The sequence below is a fragment of the Vidua chalybeata genome, chromosome 5 (genome assembly GCF_026979565.1).
Source record: "Vidua chalybeata isolate OUT-0048 chromosome 5, bVidCha1 merged haplotype, whole genome shotgun sequence".
Taxonomy (NCBI): Eukaryota; Metazoa; Chordata; class Aves; order Passeriformes; family Viduidae; genus Vidua; species Vidua chalybeata.
In genome coordinates, this window is record NC_071534.1 from 52,270,975 (window position 1) to 52,288,841 (window position 17,867).

At 35.9% G+C, this 17,867-nt stretch overlaps 1 protein-coding gene across 2 annotated transcripts in view; it reads right to left on the bottom strand.

Moving 5' to 3' along the window:
• Positions 1 to 17,867, bottom strand: part of GRM8 (glutamate metabotropic receptor 8) — a 304,196-nt gene that overhangs the window by 171,910 nt on the left and 114,419 nt on the right. For both annotated transcript variants that reach the window (XM_053942640.1, XM_053942642.1), the window contains exon 3: positions 201 to 336. In XM_053942640.1, coding sequence (XP_053798615.1) covers positions 201 to 336 — 136 coding nt within the window. The remainder of the gene's footprint in view (positions 1 to 200; positions 337 to 17,867) is intronic.

The window sequence follows — 17,867 nt, forward strand, 5'->3', positions numbered from 1 at the left end:
ATCTAGGAGAAGTCTGGAACTATACAGAATAAAGGACCAGTCCACTGTATAATTAGAATTCAATTTCTTATCATTAGATTTCCAAGAATTTTTACATAGAATTGAATCTGAAACTTCTTTCTTAGTCTATTTTTCACCAGCCAACCAAGCATCTTTGTGAAGAGGAACATCTTCAAAACACGAAATTAGGAAACAGGCACCTAATATCATCTTCGTTCGCAAACATGATTACTGCTCGAGCATTTGGAGTTTCCAACAAGCGCTTAATGATCTTTTCAAATTCTCCTGGTTTTGGTTCCCGAGGGATTTTGAGTGACTGAGCAATGCAAACACCTCCTAGGAAAAAATTGAAAGGATAAAAAAAGAATTTTAACACAGTAAATATCCACACTTCAAATAATTCTTAGCTAACCAGGCAAGCAGACAAGGCAAGGTGAGATACAACAGCACAGCCAAAAGTAACTTACTATATATGTGTTTTGAAACATGCTTTGTACAGGCTTACACACTCAATGATGCATTAAAGAGTATAACACAACTACCTATTACTTTATATTTTAAGTACATTTTTAAACAACATTCTGAGGCCTGTTGTCAAGCACCACACTGGCTCAGCTGGACCAAGCTCCCCAGACCTACCTTATCTATGGCAACTGAGAACCCAGCCTTGCCACAGCACTGCATTGAGCCATGGATCCACAGTTTTACACTTACCTTATGTTCATGATGTGGCTCTTTGGTATCAGGTACTGTCACACACCTCTGCTTTGTCAGCAGAGAGTAAGTAGCAGAGAATATATACAGATCACTTTTAATTGTTATTATGACATTCTTAAATGAGTTGTCTTAATTATTTAAGAAGCTGTCATTGAATATTCTAAATTACTAATCAGCAAATGAACACACACTCAGAGATTATATTTATATTTCTTCCTGACAGAGGGTGTTGATTGAAATCTTCACATTTTACCTGTCAAGTAAAAAGGGCTGATTTCTACAGAAACTTAGTGATTTTTTATAGCTTTCATAGACCAGTTCAGAGGAATCTCTACTCTCCAATAACAACACTGTGTTTCAGCATGCGAGAGAAAAAATTCTTGACCCTGTTTCAGGAATCACTGAGTCCATAGTGCTACCAGTTTCCAATACCATAGGTGATCTTTCTGATTGTTTACTGATTTGCTTATTTTAATTATTTTTTCTCTAAGAACTATTGCCTGATTCTCATTACTACATCTAACACCCACCAATTCAAGACTGTTCTTGAATTGTTTTATTCCAACCATAAGAGCCTATTGGGGGGAATCTAATCACTAATAAACCCAGAAAATTAAAAAAAAAACAAGAAAATGTTTAGCTCGGACCAAAAGTGACAAGTTACTAGACTAACGCAAGCAAACTGTACATTTTGTATCCCTACATCTAAGTACTTCTACACTGAAATTGTTTTTAGTGTGAATAAGAATGTGTTTTAAGAGAGATGTTCTATTTTTAATGAGTTTTAAAAGAGGTACTCTAATGAATGCTGGTATTTATCTTCTGATCATTATAAGATCATTTGAGACATGTACGTTTCTTTGCATTAAATGCAGTTCGTCAACTAAAGTCACAGTTAGATGGCTGTGTTGTGTATGGGGAGGCTTTCCAACTTTCTCATCCATCTTATTCCTCCTATCAAAATGTTAGAATTCTGTTTTTCCAAAGTACTTCACAAATTAGGTTGACGAACACCTTCAGTGGTAGGATTTGAACGAAAACAAGGGTCCAGCCAGGTGAAACTTGGCATGTAGATTAACATGAAGCTGTTGCCAAGGTCCCTTGTGTAAGCTTTATTAAGCTTAATGTATTTAATCTTTAAGCAAAATAAATAAAATAAAAGTATGACTGAAGATATTTTTTCTTATTTTATTCAAAAAATGAGTAGGAATGGTTCAAAACTGTCCCAAATCTGTCAGTGATTAAGAGGCACTAAGACAATGCACTTTATGAACCGCTTTAACTTTTTGGTCAGCCTTGATTTGGTCAGGCAGCTGGACTACATGATCATCATAGGTCCCTTCCAACTGAAATATTCTATTCTATTCTATTCTATTCTATTCTATTCTATTCTATTCTATTCTATTCTATTCTTTTCTTTTCTCTTTTCTTTTCTTTTCTTTTCTTTTCTTTTCTTTTCTTTTCTATGTAATATTTTAAAAATGCTGGGAATTCATTATCAGATTTTGTGCTGCCTTTGCAGAATCTCATTGACTTCAATAGCTCTCTGAAGAGGCAGATCCTAAGTTTGAATCAAGTTTAGACATGGAATAAATGAAGCATGGAGTTATCAACTCCAGTGTAAAAACAACAACTTTCAAATTACATCACCCAGTTTTAGTCACAGGCAAGCATATCACCTTTTTCAGTTATGCATCAATTACTTGAGGTGTTACATTACTACTTTATTCGATTGAGAAATTCATTCTATAGTACAGGCTTGTCCTGAATTCTTTTCTTTACATGAAAGAAATAATATTTGCAAGTCAGAATACCTGCCATTTCTAACAAAATTGTTTGTATATAGGTCCTTACCATCCATAAATAGCGTAACAATATAACATAAATAATTTACTCTTATGTGCTATAAAATGGAATATAGAACCTTTTTATGGCAACAGATTTCTTCACATTTTTATCCATATCCTGTCTCCCCATGATGGAAAACTCATTTGTCAATAACAAGTAAGCCTTTATAGCAGATGATCCTTATATTTACCAGGTATTTTTTAAAATCTAGTAATGAAAAGTTGGACACTTTACTGTGAAAAGCTTTAAGCAATTATCTAAGCAGATATAAGGCTATAGTGATAGACACTTCAAAGTCCTTTACTTTCTTTCTTAAGTACCAGGGCTGAAATGTAAGAGAAATATTTAGCAGATATTCTGTAAATTTAACAATCAGCATTTCACTGTTAAAAAAGAAGAAATGCTCAAAAAAATGCCAAGCTCTCAGCTGACCCCAAAGTCATTCAGCACAAAAAGTAAAACAGATCCTAAAAATGATATAAAGGAATATTTTGTTACCTCATACATTTTGTAAGTGCATTTTTCAACTACTTCTACTCATGCAATGGCCCTTAAGGAAAAAAAAGTCATTCCACCTACATAAAAATCAAATGCAAATATTACAAAATGCATATATATAATAAACTATGTACATCCATCTACAATTTTTGTGAAATGGATATCAAGCAATGAAGAACTGCAGTATCTAAAAACGCTATTTTCAGTGAAAATAGTGTCGAAGAAACATAATTCCACCATTGCAGCAGCAAGTTCAGTCATGACTGTACTGTGTATCTTGGCATCTCTGCATTGAAGAATGTGTTAAGTACTACCAGGAACAAAATAAAATGCATTTCAGCCTTGTTGCTACATTTATAATTAATTGTGTAGGCTATCTCCAACTCACAAAACATCCTTACCTATATATTGCATATACAACTGTTGCTCAAAAAAAATAACAGGATATCAATTTTCAGCTAATGATGAATTGCTGGATCCACAAAGGTATTCACAACATTACAGTGTTGAACCTCTTGGCACCCTGCTGCCTTTGAAATCTACAGCCTGGGCTAAGTGCCCAGACACAGAGAGAGATAAGCCTAGGAAAAGGATTCCTATGAGCCAGCAAACTAAATAGGGAATAATTATTCCTCCAAAATAGGTTCCAGAGGTACTAAAAGGACAAGTTTAAGGCCAGTAGTTAGGATTAATCTCTTAAGTGTGAACTAAAGAGAGATTTCCCCAAATCAAGAATAAATAGGGCTTGAGAACAGATGTCTCATACGTGATACCAATGGATTTACCACTTGCTGCAGAGATGCCAAAGGGCAGATGGTTCAGACATCTAAGGTCTCAAGAGACTTTGTTGCTCTGAATAAATTGTATTTCACTCCATCAGCATTTCTGACTGACTTGGCATGATGACTGCTTGTCTCTGTTGCTGGTTTCTAAGATCCTTCATTGTCTGGGGATGTACTTTAAAAAAATGCATTGGTCTAAATTTCCCTTGGCTAAAATGATGATAAATATAGCATTAGTATAAGGAAATGAGAGCTAACTTTCCTCTTACTGAAAAGAAAATTATATGTTTAAGCCCCATCAATTAAAGGGACCTATAATGAGGCTTCAGAGAGTGCTGCACTAAAGTTACTGAGGTAAAGAAGGGAGAGAGCCAGACAGACAAATTTCAGGTAGCTACTACAAACAGGCATCAGTAATTGTACCCACTGCTGCAGTATCCATTCCCTAATTCATATATGCCACAGGAGATGAAATTGACACTTTGCATCTATCACATATTTCAAAGACATTAAGAGGACACTGAATGAAAGTAGCTCTTTGGCTACTGTGGAGGAAAATAAAGTCTTACCACCAAATTCTGCTAACCCTTTTTCACCTGTTTTCAGATTTGTAAAGCCGTGGTTGTCCTCAGTCAGCTCAAAGCCTGATTGGAGGAATAAAACAGTCAATATGAACTACCTTGTGTCAGTGCTGACAAGTATCCATTTGTCTTCTGTCCAGCAGCTATTAAGTGCCATACCCAGCACCTGGGGCAAGGGGATGATAAAGAGAAAGAGAGCAGAGGTGGGAGCTGGAAATCAGGCTTAAGGCAGGAGCTGCCTTATTCCTGATAAGGGGCTCAGTCCAGCCCCTTTGCACCATGGCTACAGCTGGAAATTCATGTGCTTTTAAATACAGAGACATAACCAGACCTGGTCTACAACAACACATTTTTATCTACATTGAGATAAAAATCACATATTAAAAAAAATGTTCCAGGTTAGGCTTGCTTTGCTTACAGGTAGTCTGTATCAGACAGCTTGTGGGAACACAAACATACACAAACAAACATAACCAAACAAACAAAAAAAAAAACCCAAAAGTGACATATTTGAGTATATTGTCAGTACAGTGGATAAATAACCCTTTTTTGGTGGTCTCACAACAATGAGACAAATGGAAAAAAGATGGATAGGTAGTACCAGCATAATTTTAGTAGGTAAGCATAATCATTTTTATAACAAGAAATACTGATTTTTGCTGTGTGGGTTTTGAAGTCACAAGATGCCATGCTGACTATATCAACCTGTGTGTCAGAAGATATTGCAAGTGTATTTGGAAGACAGCAAGCAGACTTGGTAGAAAACTTGCACAAAAAAACTAATTTCTTGAAAAAAAGACTGAATGGTGAAGCGCAACGCAAATAACAACCCCAGCTAGGATTCAGCACTACATTATGGATCAGCTAAGTAGGATATATAAGAATGGTCCCTAATTTTGTAACAAGAAAGTTGAAAACAGTTTTCAGTTCAAGTGATCACTACTGGGATCTCAATCGTACTACTCAGAACCATTTTACCCTCTAAACTATTTCCTCACATAAATATAAATAGCCTTACCATTGTAACAGGGAAGGGATCAAGCGATTCACTTTGACAATCTATTTGTTAGCATAAGGAGGTATACCTCACCTGACTCAGCATTGCAAGTCAATTATTTCATGAGAGCTTCATCACAAATCACACTGTTCCTCAAAAAGCTCAAGACAAATAGCCAGGCCATATCTGGGATCCAGTCCTACCTAGCAGGAATTTCTCAGCTGCCTTCAGTACACATGCCCTTTTTTACTATGAGTTATAGGTCACTGGTCATTAGGCCAACAAAATCTTAATGTAGGTCTATGGAAAGTTTCCAAAAGACATTAATGTGTGAAGGCAGAAAAGTTCATATCCCAAGTAGGGGAGCAGATGTCAGAGACTCAGAAGAAGTCCCAGCAAGAAAATCCTTTGAGACCCACAGGGCGCTGCTGCAGGCAGACAGAGCCTTTGTCTGATGGAATACTGCACACTTCCAACAATATGACATGACACAGAAGAACATAAGGAAAAACACACAAGTGCATTTCTCCTCCTCTTCCAGTTCTTCCACTGGTTATATTGAAAGTCTAGAAATCTAGACCCAGTTATATTGAAAGACTGTTCCGATTGCCAGGAACCTACATCAATATGAAGATCATTGAAGATACTAACAACTACAAGATGGTCCAAACTCTTGTTCTGTTGACAAAAATCAGAATATTTATTGCATTTAGGGAATCTATCAAGACATTCCTTTTAAGCAAAGAGTTCACTATTTCTTGAACTTGGATGGTAAGAAATCAGAATGCTAAAGAAAAGGTAAGTGATTGTTCTGCATGGGACTTTTACTGGTGTTGATAATCAGTCACTTTTAGCAATTATTATTTAAACTAAAACAAACCTGCCATCCTCTTGTGTGTCCCTAGATTCCCTTAAGAATAATTTTCTAGAGTATGAGTCAACAGGGAGTGACACCTAGGAAGATAGTTAAAACTTGAAGATAAAATTTCTCAAGCAAGAATTCAAAATTAAATGTTTCCTTAATGCCAAAGTGCTGTTGCTAGGAGGTCTGAATGCAGCCATGCATTATATCCAGAGCTACCTTTACTTAACTACCCCAAGAAATGATACTCTCACTGATGCCACTGTGCAGACTTCAGGGTAGTTCAGTTTAAAGAGTAAGAACCTGAGCATTCAGCATACTCTGTGCTTCCACCAAAGCCAATGCTGTGGCATCTTGCCTGCTATTCACATCCAAATCTGGTTAAATTAAATCCCATTCCAATGCACCTCTTTGTTGCAGTCACAAACTACCTGTGCTACAGAAATAAACCAAACTCTTGTGGCTTTTCATTTCTCCAGAAGATGACAAAATACCTCAGCAAAAATCTCACTAACTTACTTCTGCAACGGCAGTAAATTCTTCAGCCAATAGTGGCAATACTTTTTGATGTAAGATAATAGAAAGAAAATAATTTCTTAAAAAAAGTAACATAAACAGGAATTTACTCTGAATTGACAAAAGTGGCACTTAATATCCAGTACACTTAAATGTAATGGAGGATGAGAGATTTTTTTATAACCTTTGAACAGACAAAAACATTCTGCATTTCAAACCTATATATTGGTATGTTATTTCCTTCAGTTAACTAAAACTGCATCTCCTCAAAATCCCTTAATATTTATGACAAAGATTTTTTTTAGTGCACAAGTAGGTTGGTGATGCTTTTTCACTAGCATGTCAGGTACAATTATGAGCTTTTCTACTCAAAACTAACAGCTGTTAAGAAAACAAAGTCTCTCCTTTTTTATTACGGTGTTTTAGAAAAGGCTTTTTAGCAAATGGCTTATTGTTGGGTCTTACATTTATTAATTTTTTTTCCCAAAAAAAAAAAAATTAGAAAGCATTAAGCAAGACCATGAATGAACACACTACATTCTGATAAATACAACTCACCCATTGCTTTTGAACCTGTTTTTCACATTCCTATATGTACTCCCAGGCATACAGCCATGCATATTTCACAAGCACATGTGTTCACACAAATCCTTACACTGTGGTCGAAGCAGATGCTAATTCTAAAATAGAAAAGGAAAGAATAATCCAGCTCTGCTGCTACATGAGACCACTGGCTACTGGCTTCAATCATCAGAGTCACTTTCTGAGGCAACATGAAACAGGAGAGATCTGCTATTTTGCACTTCCATTCTGAAAAATAAAACATTCTCTTTCCATTTTTCTTTTTTCTTCTCCCAGAAGAGACAGTTCCAAATGCAGCACTACAGATTCTGTTAACCCCAGCATCTGATGGAAAATAACTGCAAAGAATATTCCCACCATTTCCAGACCTACAGATTTTTTTTTTTTCAGATTTGGAAAAAAAAAACCACCCAACCTACAAACAACACGTTTTTTATCCTTTGATTTTTAGTGCTATTTGTGTAAATGAAAGCCAGCTTTCACAGCCTGGAAAGTGAAAGGCTTAAAGAAAAATCTGTAGTAGAGATGTTTATGAATGGGTAAAAATCATGTAGCCACTCAAAAAAAATTCTGAAAAGAATGAATCCTGGAAGGTTGTGAGAGAGGATGTTTCGTCTCCACAGTGACTCCATAGATAATTACTTCATCAAGGAGATGGGATGACCAATCAAATTCCAAAAGAGTGGAATTGAAATAGGCCTCCACTTAACATTTGCTGGTCAGCTGTTGCAATGCTTTCAGAGCTATGTCTTTTTATCACCACATTGGATATAAATATTTCCCTCTGGGGAAGCATTGTTCTCACTACTTGAAGGTTTAAAACTCGTAGAGGTATAATATGAAAAAATAAATACACTGTAATTTTCTGTTTTCTAGCTATATGCAAGGTACAGCCTTAATGAGGAAAGGAGACCCTCTATATTTTGGGTTCTTTTTTTTTTTTTCTTTCCTAAAGATCTGGGGAACCTAGGTTACAAAAAGAAATTTCATCAATTCTAAAATATCTTCAAATTATGCTTTTAAAGTAACATCAGTTCTGATTTATATAAAAGTAAATAGCACAAACTCAAAGCCTGGCACATGGTAACCTAAAGTATTTTCCTCTAAAAGTAAATTTGATTAAATATGGCCCTAATTCTTTCCTGCATTTCTCTACACTTCCCCATATTAATGGGCCTGACTACTTGCAAAAATTTGGATTTGATATGCTAATAGTTGAGATGCTAATAGCCAATTCAAAGACACTCTAGAGGTGGTTCAGACAAAAGTCATCACTTCATCTCCAAGTATAGGTCCCAAGTCACAATCCACAATAGTTCATAGACGTTTGTGAAGATGACATAGGAGCTTATAGCATTCTTTATAAATATGTTTAAGCAGGAAAAGAAAGTCCACCACAAGAAGGACTGAATTTTGTTAAAACATTCATTTCTAAATAAATATAATCTTTCTTCTTTTAGGATACTTTGCTCCCTGCAGGCCTCTTTAGTTTATCAGTTTTTATTCAATTCTCCACCTTGTTTATTTTAAATATTTTATTAGTGTTATAAAAGAGTGTTTTCAGTTAAGTTGTCCTGGGTTGCCTGATTTTAATAGTAGGCTGCTATCCTATTTCTCCCTTGCATGCTTCTTAATGCTATAATAGTGTTCAGGGATTGTATTCAGTCACCTCCTTTGAACTGAAATTCTGTACACACGCAGAGGAACCCAACTTTTAATCATACCTGCAAAGAAAAATAGCAGCTGTGATTAATGTTTTCTTCCTGAAACTTCTTGATCTGCTTTGTAAAGACATTCCTCTTTTTTGTGATCATAAAATAATCCCAGTTTTCCTGTATTCAAAAAAAAAAAAAAAAATTCAAAAGCCCTTCTGCTTTTTGCTATCTTCAAGAAGATAGCAAAATCAATTTTTATCTTTCTTCGTGTATTTCTGTAGCCCTAAAGTTCAATATGAGGAATTTATTCTTAAAATTAGGTATGTGTTATTTAGATTAGGTTATCTCTATTCATCCAATATTTATTTTCTTGCAATTTGATCAAAATGGTTTGCATATAAAGAATTACTTAACTTTAATGAAGATAAGTCAGTTTGACTAGGGATGTTTGAGCTTCAGTGTGACATTCAAAAAGAGCCTCAACTTGGAAATTCAAAAAAAATAGCCTCAAAAAATAACTGTCATCTAATTCTTTTTCTGAAACTGCAAAAAGATAGCACATTTCTCAACATGAAATTATATACACAAAATTGTGAGGAAAATCAAGAAAGGATCACTTTTGACAGGGAATCTTGTAGGTAAATCTAATGCCAAGAAAGTAAATATGATATAGATTGTCTCCCACAACAAAATGGAGACGCACAGATAGAAAATGGAGTTTACTGCATAAATTCTCTACATAGCCTCCACTGAAGTTAAGCCCTTGCTAACATTGTTCAAGTGCCCACTTGCAACCTGGTGCTCAAGAGACTTTGTCTACTTCCATGGAAATTTTCATCAGGAGCCATGATGACTTCAGCCATGCAGGAACAAGCTGAAGTTTCCTTTCAAGTCATGGTTAGCTTGCAGAGATAACATCACATATAAGGAGCTCTGTTCATCAATTAGACCAAAAGATAAAAGATTTTTCAGCCTTAAGGGACAATTTTCACCATCTACCTTGGCCTCTTCCACTTAAGAGTGACTAGAATATTTTTCAAAGGCCTAGCTTAGCTTTTGGAAAGGCAGTTTCATTAAAAATTAAATATTTTGCATTTGTTTAAAAATATTTTAAGTATTAAATGACTTAGTGGTTGTATTTCTTATTTTAGCAATATTAAAACATTAAGATAAAGTAGGATTTTTTAATGGATAGTTTTGAGGGTTTGTTACTTTTTTTTTAGGAGTACAAAATAATATGCACTATAGAGACAAAGCAATTAAATACTTGAGAAATAAATGGTTTTTTTTTTCTCTGTGTATTTATGAAATTTCACAAAACAAATTTCAGTATTTAATTTCTTTTTTAGTATCAGAGTTTTCAATATAATGGAAATACAATTTTTGAGTAGTTGCATATGTAGTGAGTCAAAGAATGCTGCCCTGTAATGTCTGGAACAAATGGTTTCCATGAAGTGCACATAGTTTAAAAAATAAGCATTTTAAGGCATGAAGGGTGGCCCACATTTCTGTAGAAGTTTCTGAAATTATTTATAATCATCTTTACTGAAAAAAAAAGTCCCTCTTAATCTGTTTAATTTTTAATGTTTCTAACTTCAGTTTGTAAACAACTCAGTCTGGTTACATCTTTTGCATCAAAACAGATGAACAGACATCCACCTCCTTCATTCTTCCAAACACATTAACTTGTATATTATTAAGTTTTGTTATCAAGGTATATCAAAAATTAGGAAGGCTGTCTTTATTTTGTTAAGTATCTAGGCTGCAAGTCAGGTTTTCAAAATTCATATATCTATATATATCTATTTTGATGTTAGCACCTATTTATCTGACTTCGAAGTTCTTTGAGAGCTGGACACTTGGGTAAGAACACAATTAGGATCTAAAAATACTAAGGAAGTTTATCTGCTGACTTCTCACCATTGTGGGTAATAAAAAATTGAGAGAATAAAGCTAAATCTTTTCTATGGCTTCAGGTCTTTATATTTCTTTACACCATTTGAAAATATAGTGATTTTAAGAATCAGTAATACTTCTTCTGTAACACAGCAGTAAAATGAAGGAGTTAGTGACTCTGCAGCCATCCACATACATAAACTTACAGAAGTCTACCTTAATTTTAAAAATGTAACTGAATTCAAGTTGGCCACACAGATCCTGTAGATTTAAGAAAGTTTGCTGCACTGTCACTATGCATTTAATACCAAGGGCCTTCTGTATCTACACATTTAATAACAAGTGGTAAAATGTCTCTTGAGAAGAAGTCCAGGAGTGGGCAGATCAGCTAATTGGCATTTCCTGAAGCATGTTGGGATAAAGGATTAACTGAATTCATAAAGGTCTAGAGAAAAAAAAAAAAAAAAAAAAAAAGCATTAGGACAAAAATTACTAACCAGGAGACATCCTCAGACAGCTGCAACAGGTATGAGAATTTATAGCTGAAGGAAGCCACTGGAAAATATTCAGAAGACCTATGCATGCAATCAAAGAGAGATTGCAAACTGAACAGAAGCATGTAAGGCAGGTAACAACAATGTAGAAACATTGGAACAAGAGTAAAAGCAATGAAACACTTTTAATTCTGGAATATAATAAATGCTGAAAAGGTACTTGCCTGTTCCTGGACAAAAGGTTCTATGTATATGCAGCAGTGCAGGTGGCTTGGTGAGCAGCTGCAGAGAGAGCTTCACATTGAGCTCTGGGGGGCAGGAGCCTGAGGCAAGAGGCAGTGAGCTGGTGCCAACCTTTTGCACAACAAAGGGCATGGGGACCTGTGTCACTGCCAGGTGACTGGGCATTCAAAATATAAAAGATAAGGAATCCTTGTCTGACTGTGGAGTGAGGATAGGGCATGAAGCAGGGCATCCAGGTGGTCTGACAGTGACTACCAGAGCGGCTCTGGGATGGCCAGACAGGAAAGCTACCTTAACATGTAAAATAAATTGCAGAAATACAGCAGTGTTTACTTTTATTGAATATCTAATTACATCTGGTTTGTTTGTTTTGTTTTTTGGGTTTTTTTGTTTGTTTGTTTGTTTGTTTTGGGGTTTTTTTGGGTTTTTTTTTTTTTTTTGGACAAATATCAAATTAATCTTCTGAATTAATCCTACCTTGTAAATGATACAGCAGACATATACTCAGGATTCTGGATAGGAGGTCTGATGAATTATATGATACAGATCATTATTTCTTTAACAGTGGAGATGCTTTATTGGGAAAGGACCAGGAAACAGAATTAAATGTTATGCAGTCTGTCAATAGTTGTATTAGGACAGGATTAAACCCTACCTATCCTTTTTCCAGATGCTAGAAACATGGCTTCATTTTTACTAACATCGTGAAAGAACAAAGGCTCTACATAACATCAAAGTCTGAATAACGGGGCAAGAAAGCTGCTATCCAGGCAGGGAGAAAGAGAAAAACCTGCTCTTTCCATGCAAGTTCACAGCTAATGTAGAATCTCCTGGAAAGAATGGCAGCCAGTGGGAAGAGGTTTTGCTCTCCTAGTCCAAACTTGGAAAGTCTCAGCTAGAATATATGGATCTCAGTCAACCCCATCCAAGCTGCTCAGTGACATCAGATGAATGGTTGCAATTCTGTTCAGAATTAACACCACAGTAAAAGGGAAATCTAGATACCTCTACTAATGTAGCTAGCACATGGAAGAAAGGCTTAAGACATGGAAAACAAAACAAACACTAGGAGGATGGTTGGGCGACAGTTTAATACTGACCACAGAGCAGCACTCTTCTTTGTTTTACCAGAGATGAAAACTTGCAAGTGCTCTGAAGGTTTATTTCCATCTGATTTAATATTAGAATACTACAGATCTAACTCATTTCATGCAAATAATACCTGTACTGCAGGAAATTGTCATTAGCTGTAAAAGAAATGGAATGAAGTGTTTGCTTTGTCACAGATTACATATTCATGGAATAGAGTAACTGACAAAAGATGTCTGCATTTCACCCCCTTCTAAGATAAGGTTTGATAGATCCACCACATTTTTTAGAGAATGAGATGAAAAAACAAGTCAACAATGACACAAAAAATATAGTCACCAAGTACAAAACTGCTTTTATGAGCATTGCACAATAGTGGACACTATTATGCCATTAATACAAGATGAAATAAAAGCCTATTTCAGTGTGCATCTAGTTGCCTCCACATAGACCTTTGATCAACAAACTATCTCATCAAGGGCCTGAAGGATTTTTCTCTGTCCACACTACTCATCTGATCACATGGTTTCTGTAATTTGAGACAATTCATCATATGTAACATTTTTAAGCATCCTCCATTACGTTTTTCTTTCTCCCAAAAGCTATCAAAATTATACCAGATGAAAATCTATTATTCATGGAGCACTTATGTGTCACATATTATAAAAGAAAAATACAGAAATACATGTTTTCAAAAGTAATTAATTCTGAAATGTAATGCCCATCAAATCTGTCAAAAGAGGTAATGGGGAAAATGAAGGTACTTAAATTTACTCTGGGTTTTATCTTGAAAAAAGATATATGATTAGCCCCATGTACTCATGAGAAAGAAACTCCACCTTGCAGTGACAAAAAAATCCATTCTATTTTTTGACAAAAGTAGCAAGTGAGGGTAAAAAAAATGGTAATAACATTCAAGACAAAGAGAAGATAACAAAGCAAGTAAGGACTGGAGAAATGTGCTACAATCACTCATTGTTCAGTGTAATGCACAAATAATAGTGCTGATCCTAAAACAAAATCTTTGGCAAATGCCTACTGCTAAAATAATAATACACCTTTGTTTCAGTGCTTTATGATTAATGACTGTCAAGTTTTGAAATGGAAAAAAAAATAAGAATGAATCCTTTATTCTCCAGACTTTCAAAGAACTTTCTTGCTCTGCTTATTTAAAGGTTTCCCCAGTGAAATACATACTTCTGCTATTAGAAAAAGTAAAGAAACAAGGGTCTTCCAAACCCTTCATAATAAACCTCCTAAGACAGTTTGCATTGAAATTTTCAAGTCAAATGTGCATTTTCAAATCCCAGAAGAATTCAATAAAAGTTGCTAGAAATTTAAGTATTAAACTTTTTACTTTTTCATAATCTGATTTCTGTTAGCAGCCAAAATAGTACAACTTAGAGAATATTTTTTTCTATATTAGAAAGATCACAATCAGCCAAAGATGTACTAAGTTCCACTGGATTCAGTGTTTGAAGAGACAGTATCCCTTTCCCATCATTTAGAAAGTTTTCAGTGATGGAAGGATGGGAAAAAGGAAATAAATTTCAATTGTGTGCAATAAAGTGGAATAAAGTTAAATTTCCTCATAGTAGACTATGCAGTGCATGTTTTAGATTTAGGACAAGAATAATATTGATAACACAGGGATACTTTAATTATTGCTGAGCAGTGCTTACTCAGAGCCAAGGACATTTCTGCCTCACACCCCAACCCCATCAGCAAGGAGGCTGGGGGTGTGCAAGGAGTTGGGAAGGGACACAGCAGGGACAGCTGACCCCAAGTGACCAAAGGGGTATTTTAGACCATATCGTGTCATGCTCAGTATATACAGCTGGGGGGGAGAAAAAAATGCTCAGCATATAGAGCTGGGGGATATTTGGAGTGATGGAATGTGTTTGTCTTACCCAGCCACTGTTACATGTGATGGGGCCCTGCCCTCCTGGGGATGCCTGAACACCTGCCTGCCCATGGGAAGTGGTGAATTAATTCATTGCTTTGCTTTGCTCGTGTGCACAGCTTTTGCTTTACCCTTTAAACTATCTCAACCCATGAGTTTTCTCACTTTTACCCTTCTGATTCTCTCTCCCATCCTGCTGCAAGACTGAATGAGCAAGAGGTTATGCAGGGCTTAGCTGCCAGCTGAGGTTAAACCACAACAAATAGTAAAAAGCAAAATAATGCTCTGAAGAGCACAAATCTGCCCTCTTTTTTCTTGTTTCTTGCAGAGGATCTAACTTATTTTAAAACAGAGTAACCAAAAAATGAAAATGAAAGGAATATGGGAGGAAAACAAGAAGATATTAACTGCAGAATACCACTCCTGATAGCTTGTCAGAAAATAAATTTAATTCCAATGAAGAAAGCAGCATTATATACATATACCAGTTTAAGGCACACAAGTCACCATGTAGAACTTCTGTTTACAAGATAAGTCAGGGACCGTCACCTTGCTGTGCTCACACATTTCCACACAGTGGCAAGTGTACACAACGTCTACTGGAACCCATTCCAGACATTTGCAATCTGCAAAGACGTGCCCAAAGGCACGTTTCAGGTTTCAGATTTAGGCTCCTTGGGCAAATGCATAAGGATCTCAGTGTCCAGATATAAATTCATCTGAGTTTTTGTAAAACTGTAAAATGTTTAGTCTGAGCTAGGCCTTTTCAAAATGACAATTTTACTTCTTGATAAATAAACTAATCATTGGCAGGTTTTCCATATGAAGTCAACTATGTGCATAGCTTTCCTAGTAACCAAAGTCTAGCCATTTTCCACTCGGACTTCTACAACTTTTCCTCTCCTATGAAACTTCTACTTGCTTGAGTTACGATTCGTCTCTTACATAGGTAGAAAAACATGAAACATGAGATTACAGTTGGAAGGGAGGAGAGGACTGGAAAAGGGACCCTAAGGATCCTCAGCTTCTCTTTTAGTCTCCTATCTGTACTGTACATTCACAATACAGTATTGTTCTCTGGAAACTCCCTCTGGATGAAAATACCTACAGAAGAATTACAGTGCTTCATAGAGCCTATGCCTGTTTCATACCATACCTCTCCCCTGTCCCATAAGACACTGTCCTATGCTGTCACACGTGAAACAGAACAGGAATGCTTAGTCTCCTCACCACCATAACTGTGGTCAAGACCAAAAGTACTTAAGGAAGGAAAAGCATCTGTCACGAACCTAAAGAGATTCCAGCAGCAAGTCTTTGTTGTAAAATCCCATCTGGAAAAAGGACATTAAGAGCACAAAATTATGTGCAATAAGATTAGCTATTGATCGGCTTTGTTTGATGCTGATTTTCTAATTGGAAAATAATATACTAATATCCTAGAAATCACCTTTAACCATCTGTGTGTCTGTTAGATTCAGCTTAGGCCTTTAGAAGCTGAAGGGCAATGCTGCAGATGACAGAAGTCCAGAGGCAATCCCACATGGGACTTCCTAAATTGAATTCCTGCTCTCACAGTGTCGCTATGCTTTCCTCCAAGTTGCATCCCTCAGATTGGCATTGCATGCCAAGCTTGACTAGAGCATAGTGAGAACCTGATTTAAAATCAAAGCCAACAGAGGATTATTTTTTTTTATCAAGACACAGTGAAATGATGCCTATGGCATTGGAGAACTTACAGTCAGTCTAGGTCCCTGAGACAGAAGCAGTGAAATTAAACAGACAAGGACCTATCAAATACTAACACAAGGACATGCATATAGAACTGCCTTCTGAAGTTGTAAATTCTGAGAAATTATCAAGATCATGTCTTAATAATTAACTTTGATTTTATTCTCAGATCTGGCAAGGAAGAAGCCCAGTTTCTCTCAAGTGCTAAATCCAGTGACTAGCAATGGAGAGTATAAGAAAATATTTTAATTATACCCCAGACTCATGGTATTTTCCCATTGAGCACCTTCAAACTATTTTCAGAATATTTGTCAAAGTCACTCTTAAATTCTTCTCAGATACTTCTGTCTGCAAAGTCAGGGTCATCCTCTCCAAGCATGAACCAGTATGGTGGGACTTAAATGACTCATGCAAAATCAGTTTTCACAGACAGGATGGAACTGGAAAAAAAATTACTGTAATGTAACTTTGGGTATGCAGAGTTCCACTCGACTAAGAGATGGATAGCAATGCTCTGTTAGAAATAAACCCTGTTCATTACAGGAAAACAGGATGTCCCTGGGCAGTTACAGTGGAGTTTGAACATAAATTCATTCCTTGGCTAGTTTCACAGAATCTTCAGAGAGAGATGAAAACTCTCACCATCACTTCTCAGACCACATATTGGCAGCAATCACCTCTACACACTTCGTTGATAATTAATAATGAAAAATGAGAAATTTAAAGAATAAATGATTTGTTGCATTTTGTCACTGAAGAGACTAGGAAAAAGGCCTATTATTATAATATTATTATTATGATTGAAGTCTAGAATGGTCAAAATTCTTTTCTTCTAATGAAGTTGTATATATGACAGGAAAGGATACTGTTTTTCATCTCTGCAGAAGGATTTAGTTCCATATTTTTATTTTGAATAGTCTTTCCTTTTTTCCCCCACATTTTTGGCTGAAAGTTCCCTGCCAGCTGTCATTTAATTAAATTTTGCTAACTGAGCTCACTGGATTTACAGTTGCAAGGCAATCTCTACTGGAGAACAGCCATTATGGGTCTGACCAAAGGTTCATCTTCCCTGATAGTCCTTTTCTGGCTATGACTCATAGTGTAAGAGTGGAAGAATAAACGTATGTGCTGACACATTGTTCTAACCTTCAATAATCTCCAGCTCAAGGGCTTTTTCAGAGAAGGTGTCCTTATGCTCATCAAAAGTCCTTGCTAGAATTTTTCTTCATTAGTACACTTAGTCCCCCTGAATACAGCTAAAAGCTATAGTAGATGGTCCAGGGGTTCCCTCAACATCAATAAGCCTGAAGTTTACAGTGCCTAAAGATTAATTTTCCTTTTACTTTTTTTCATTATTACAGTCTTAAGCTCCAAAAAATATAGTTTGATCCTAATGCCATGGCAAAGTCTTCCCAATGTTGCATGTACTTTGCAGCTTTGCCTTCTTGTTAAGCTGGTGGTCTTATTCATCATATA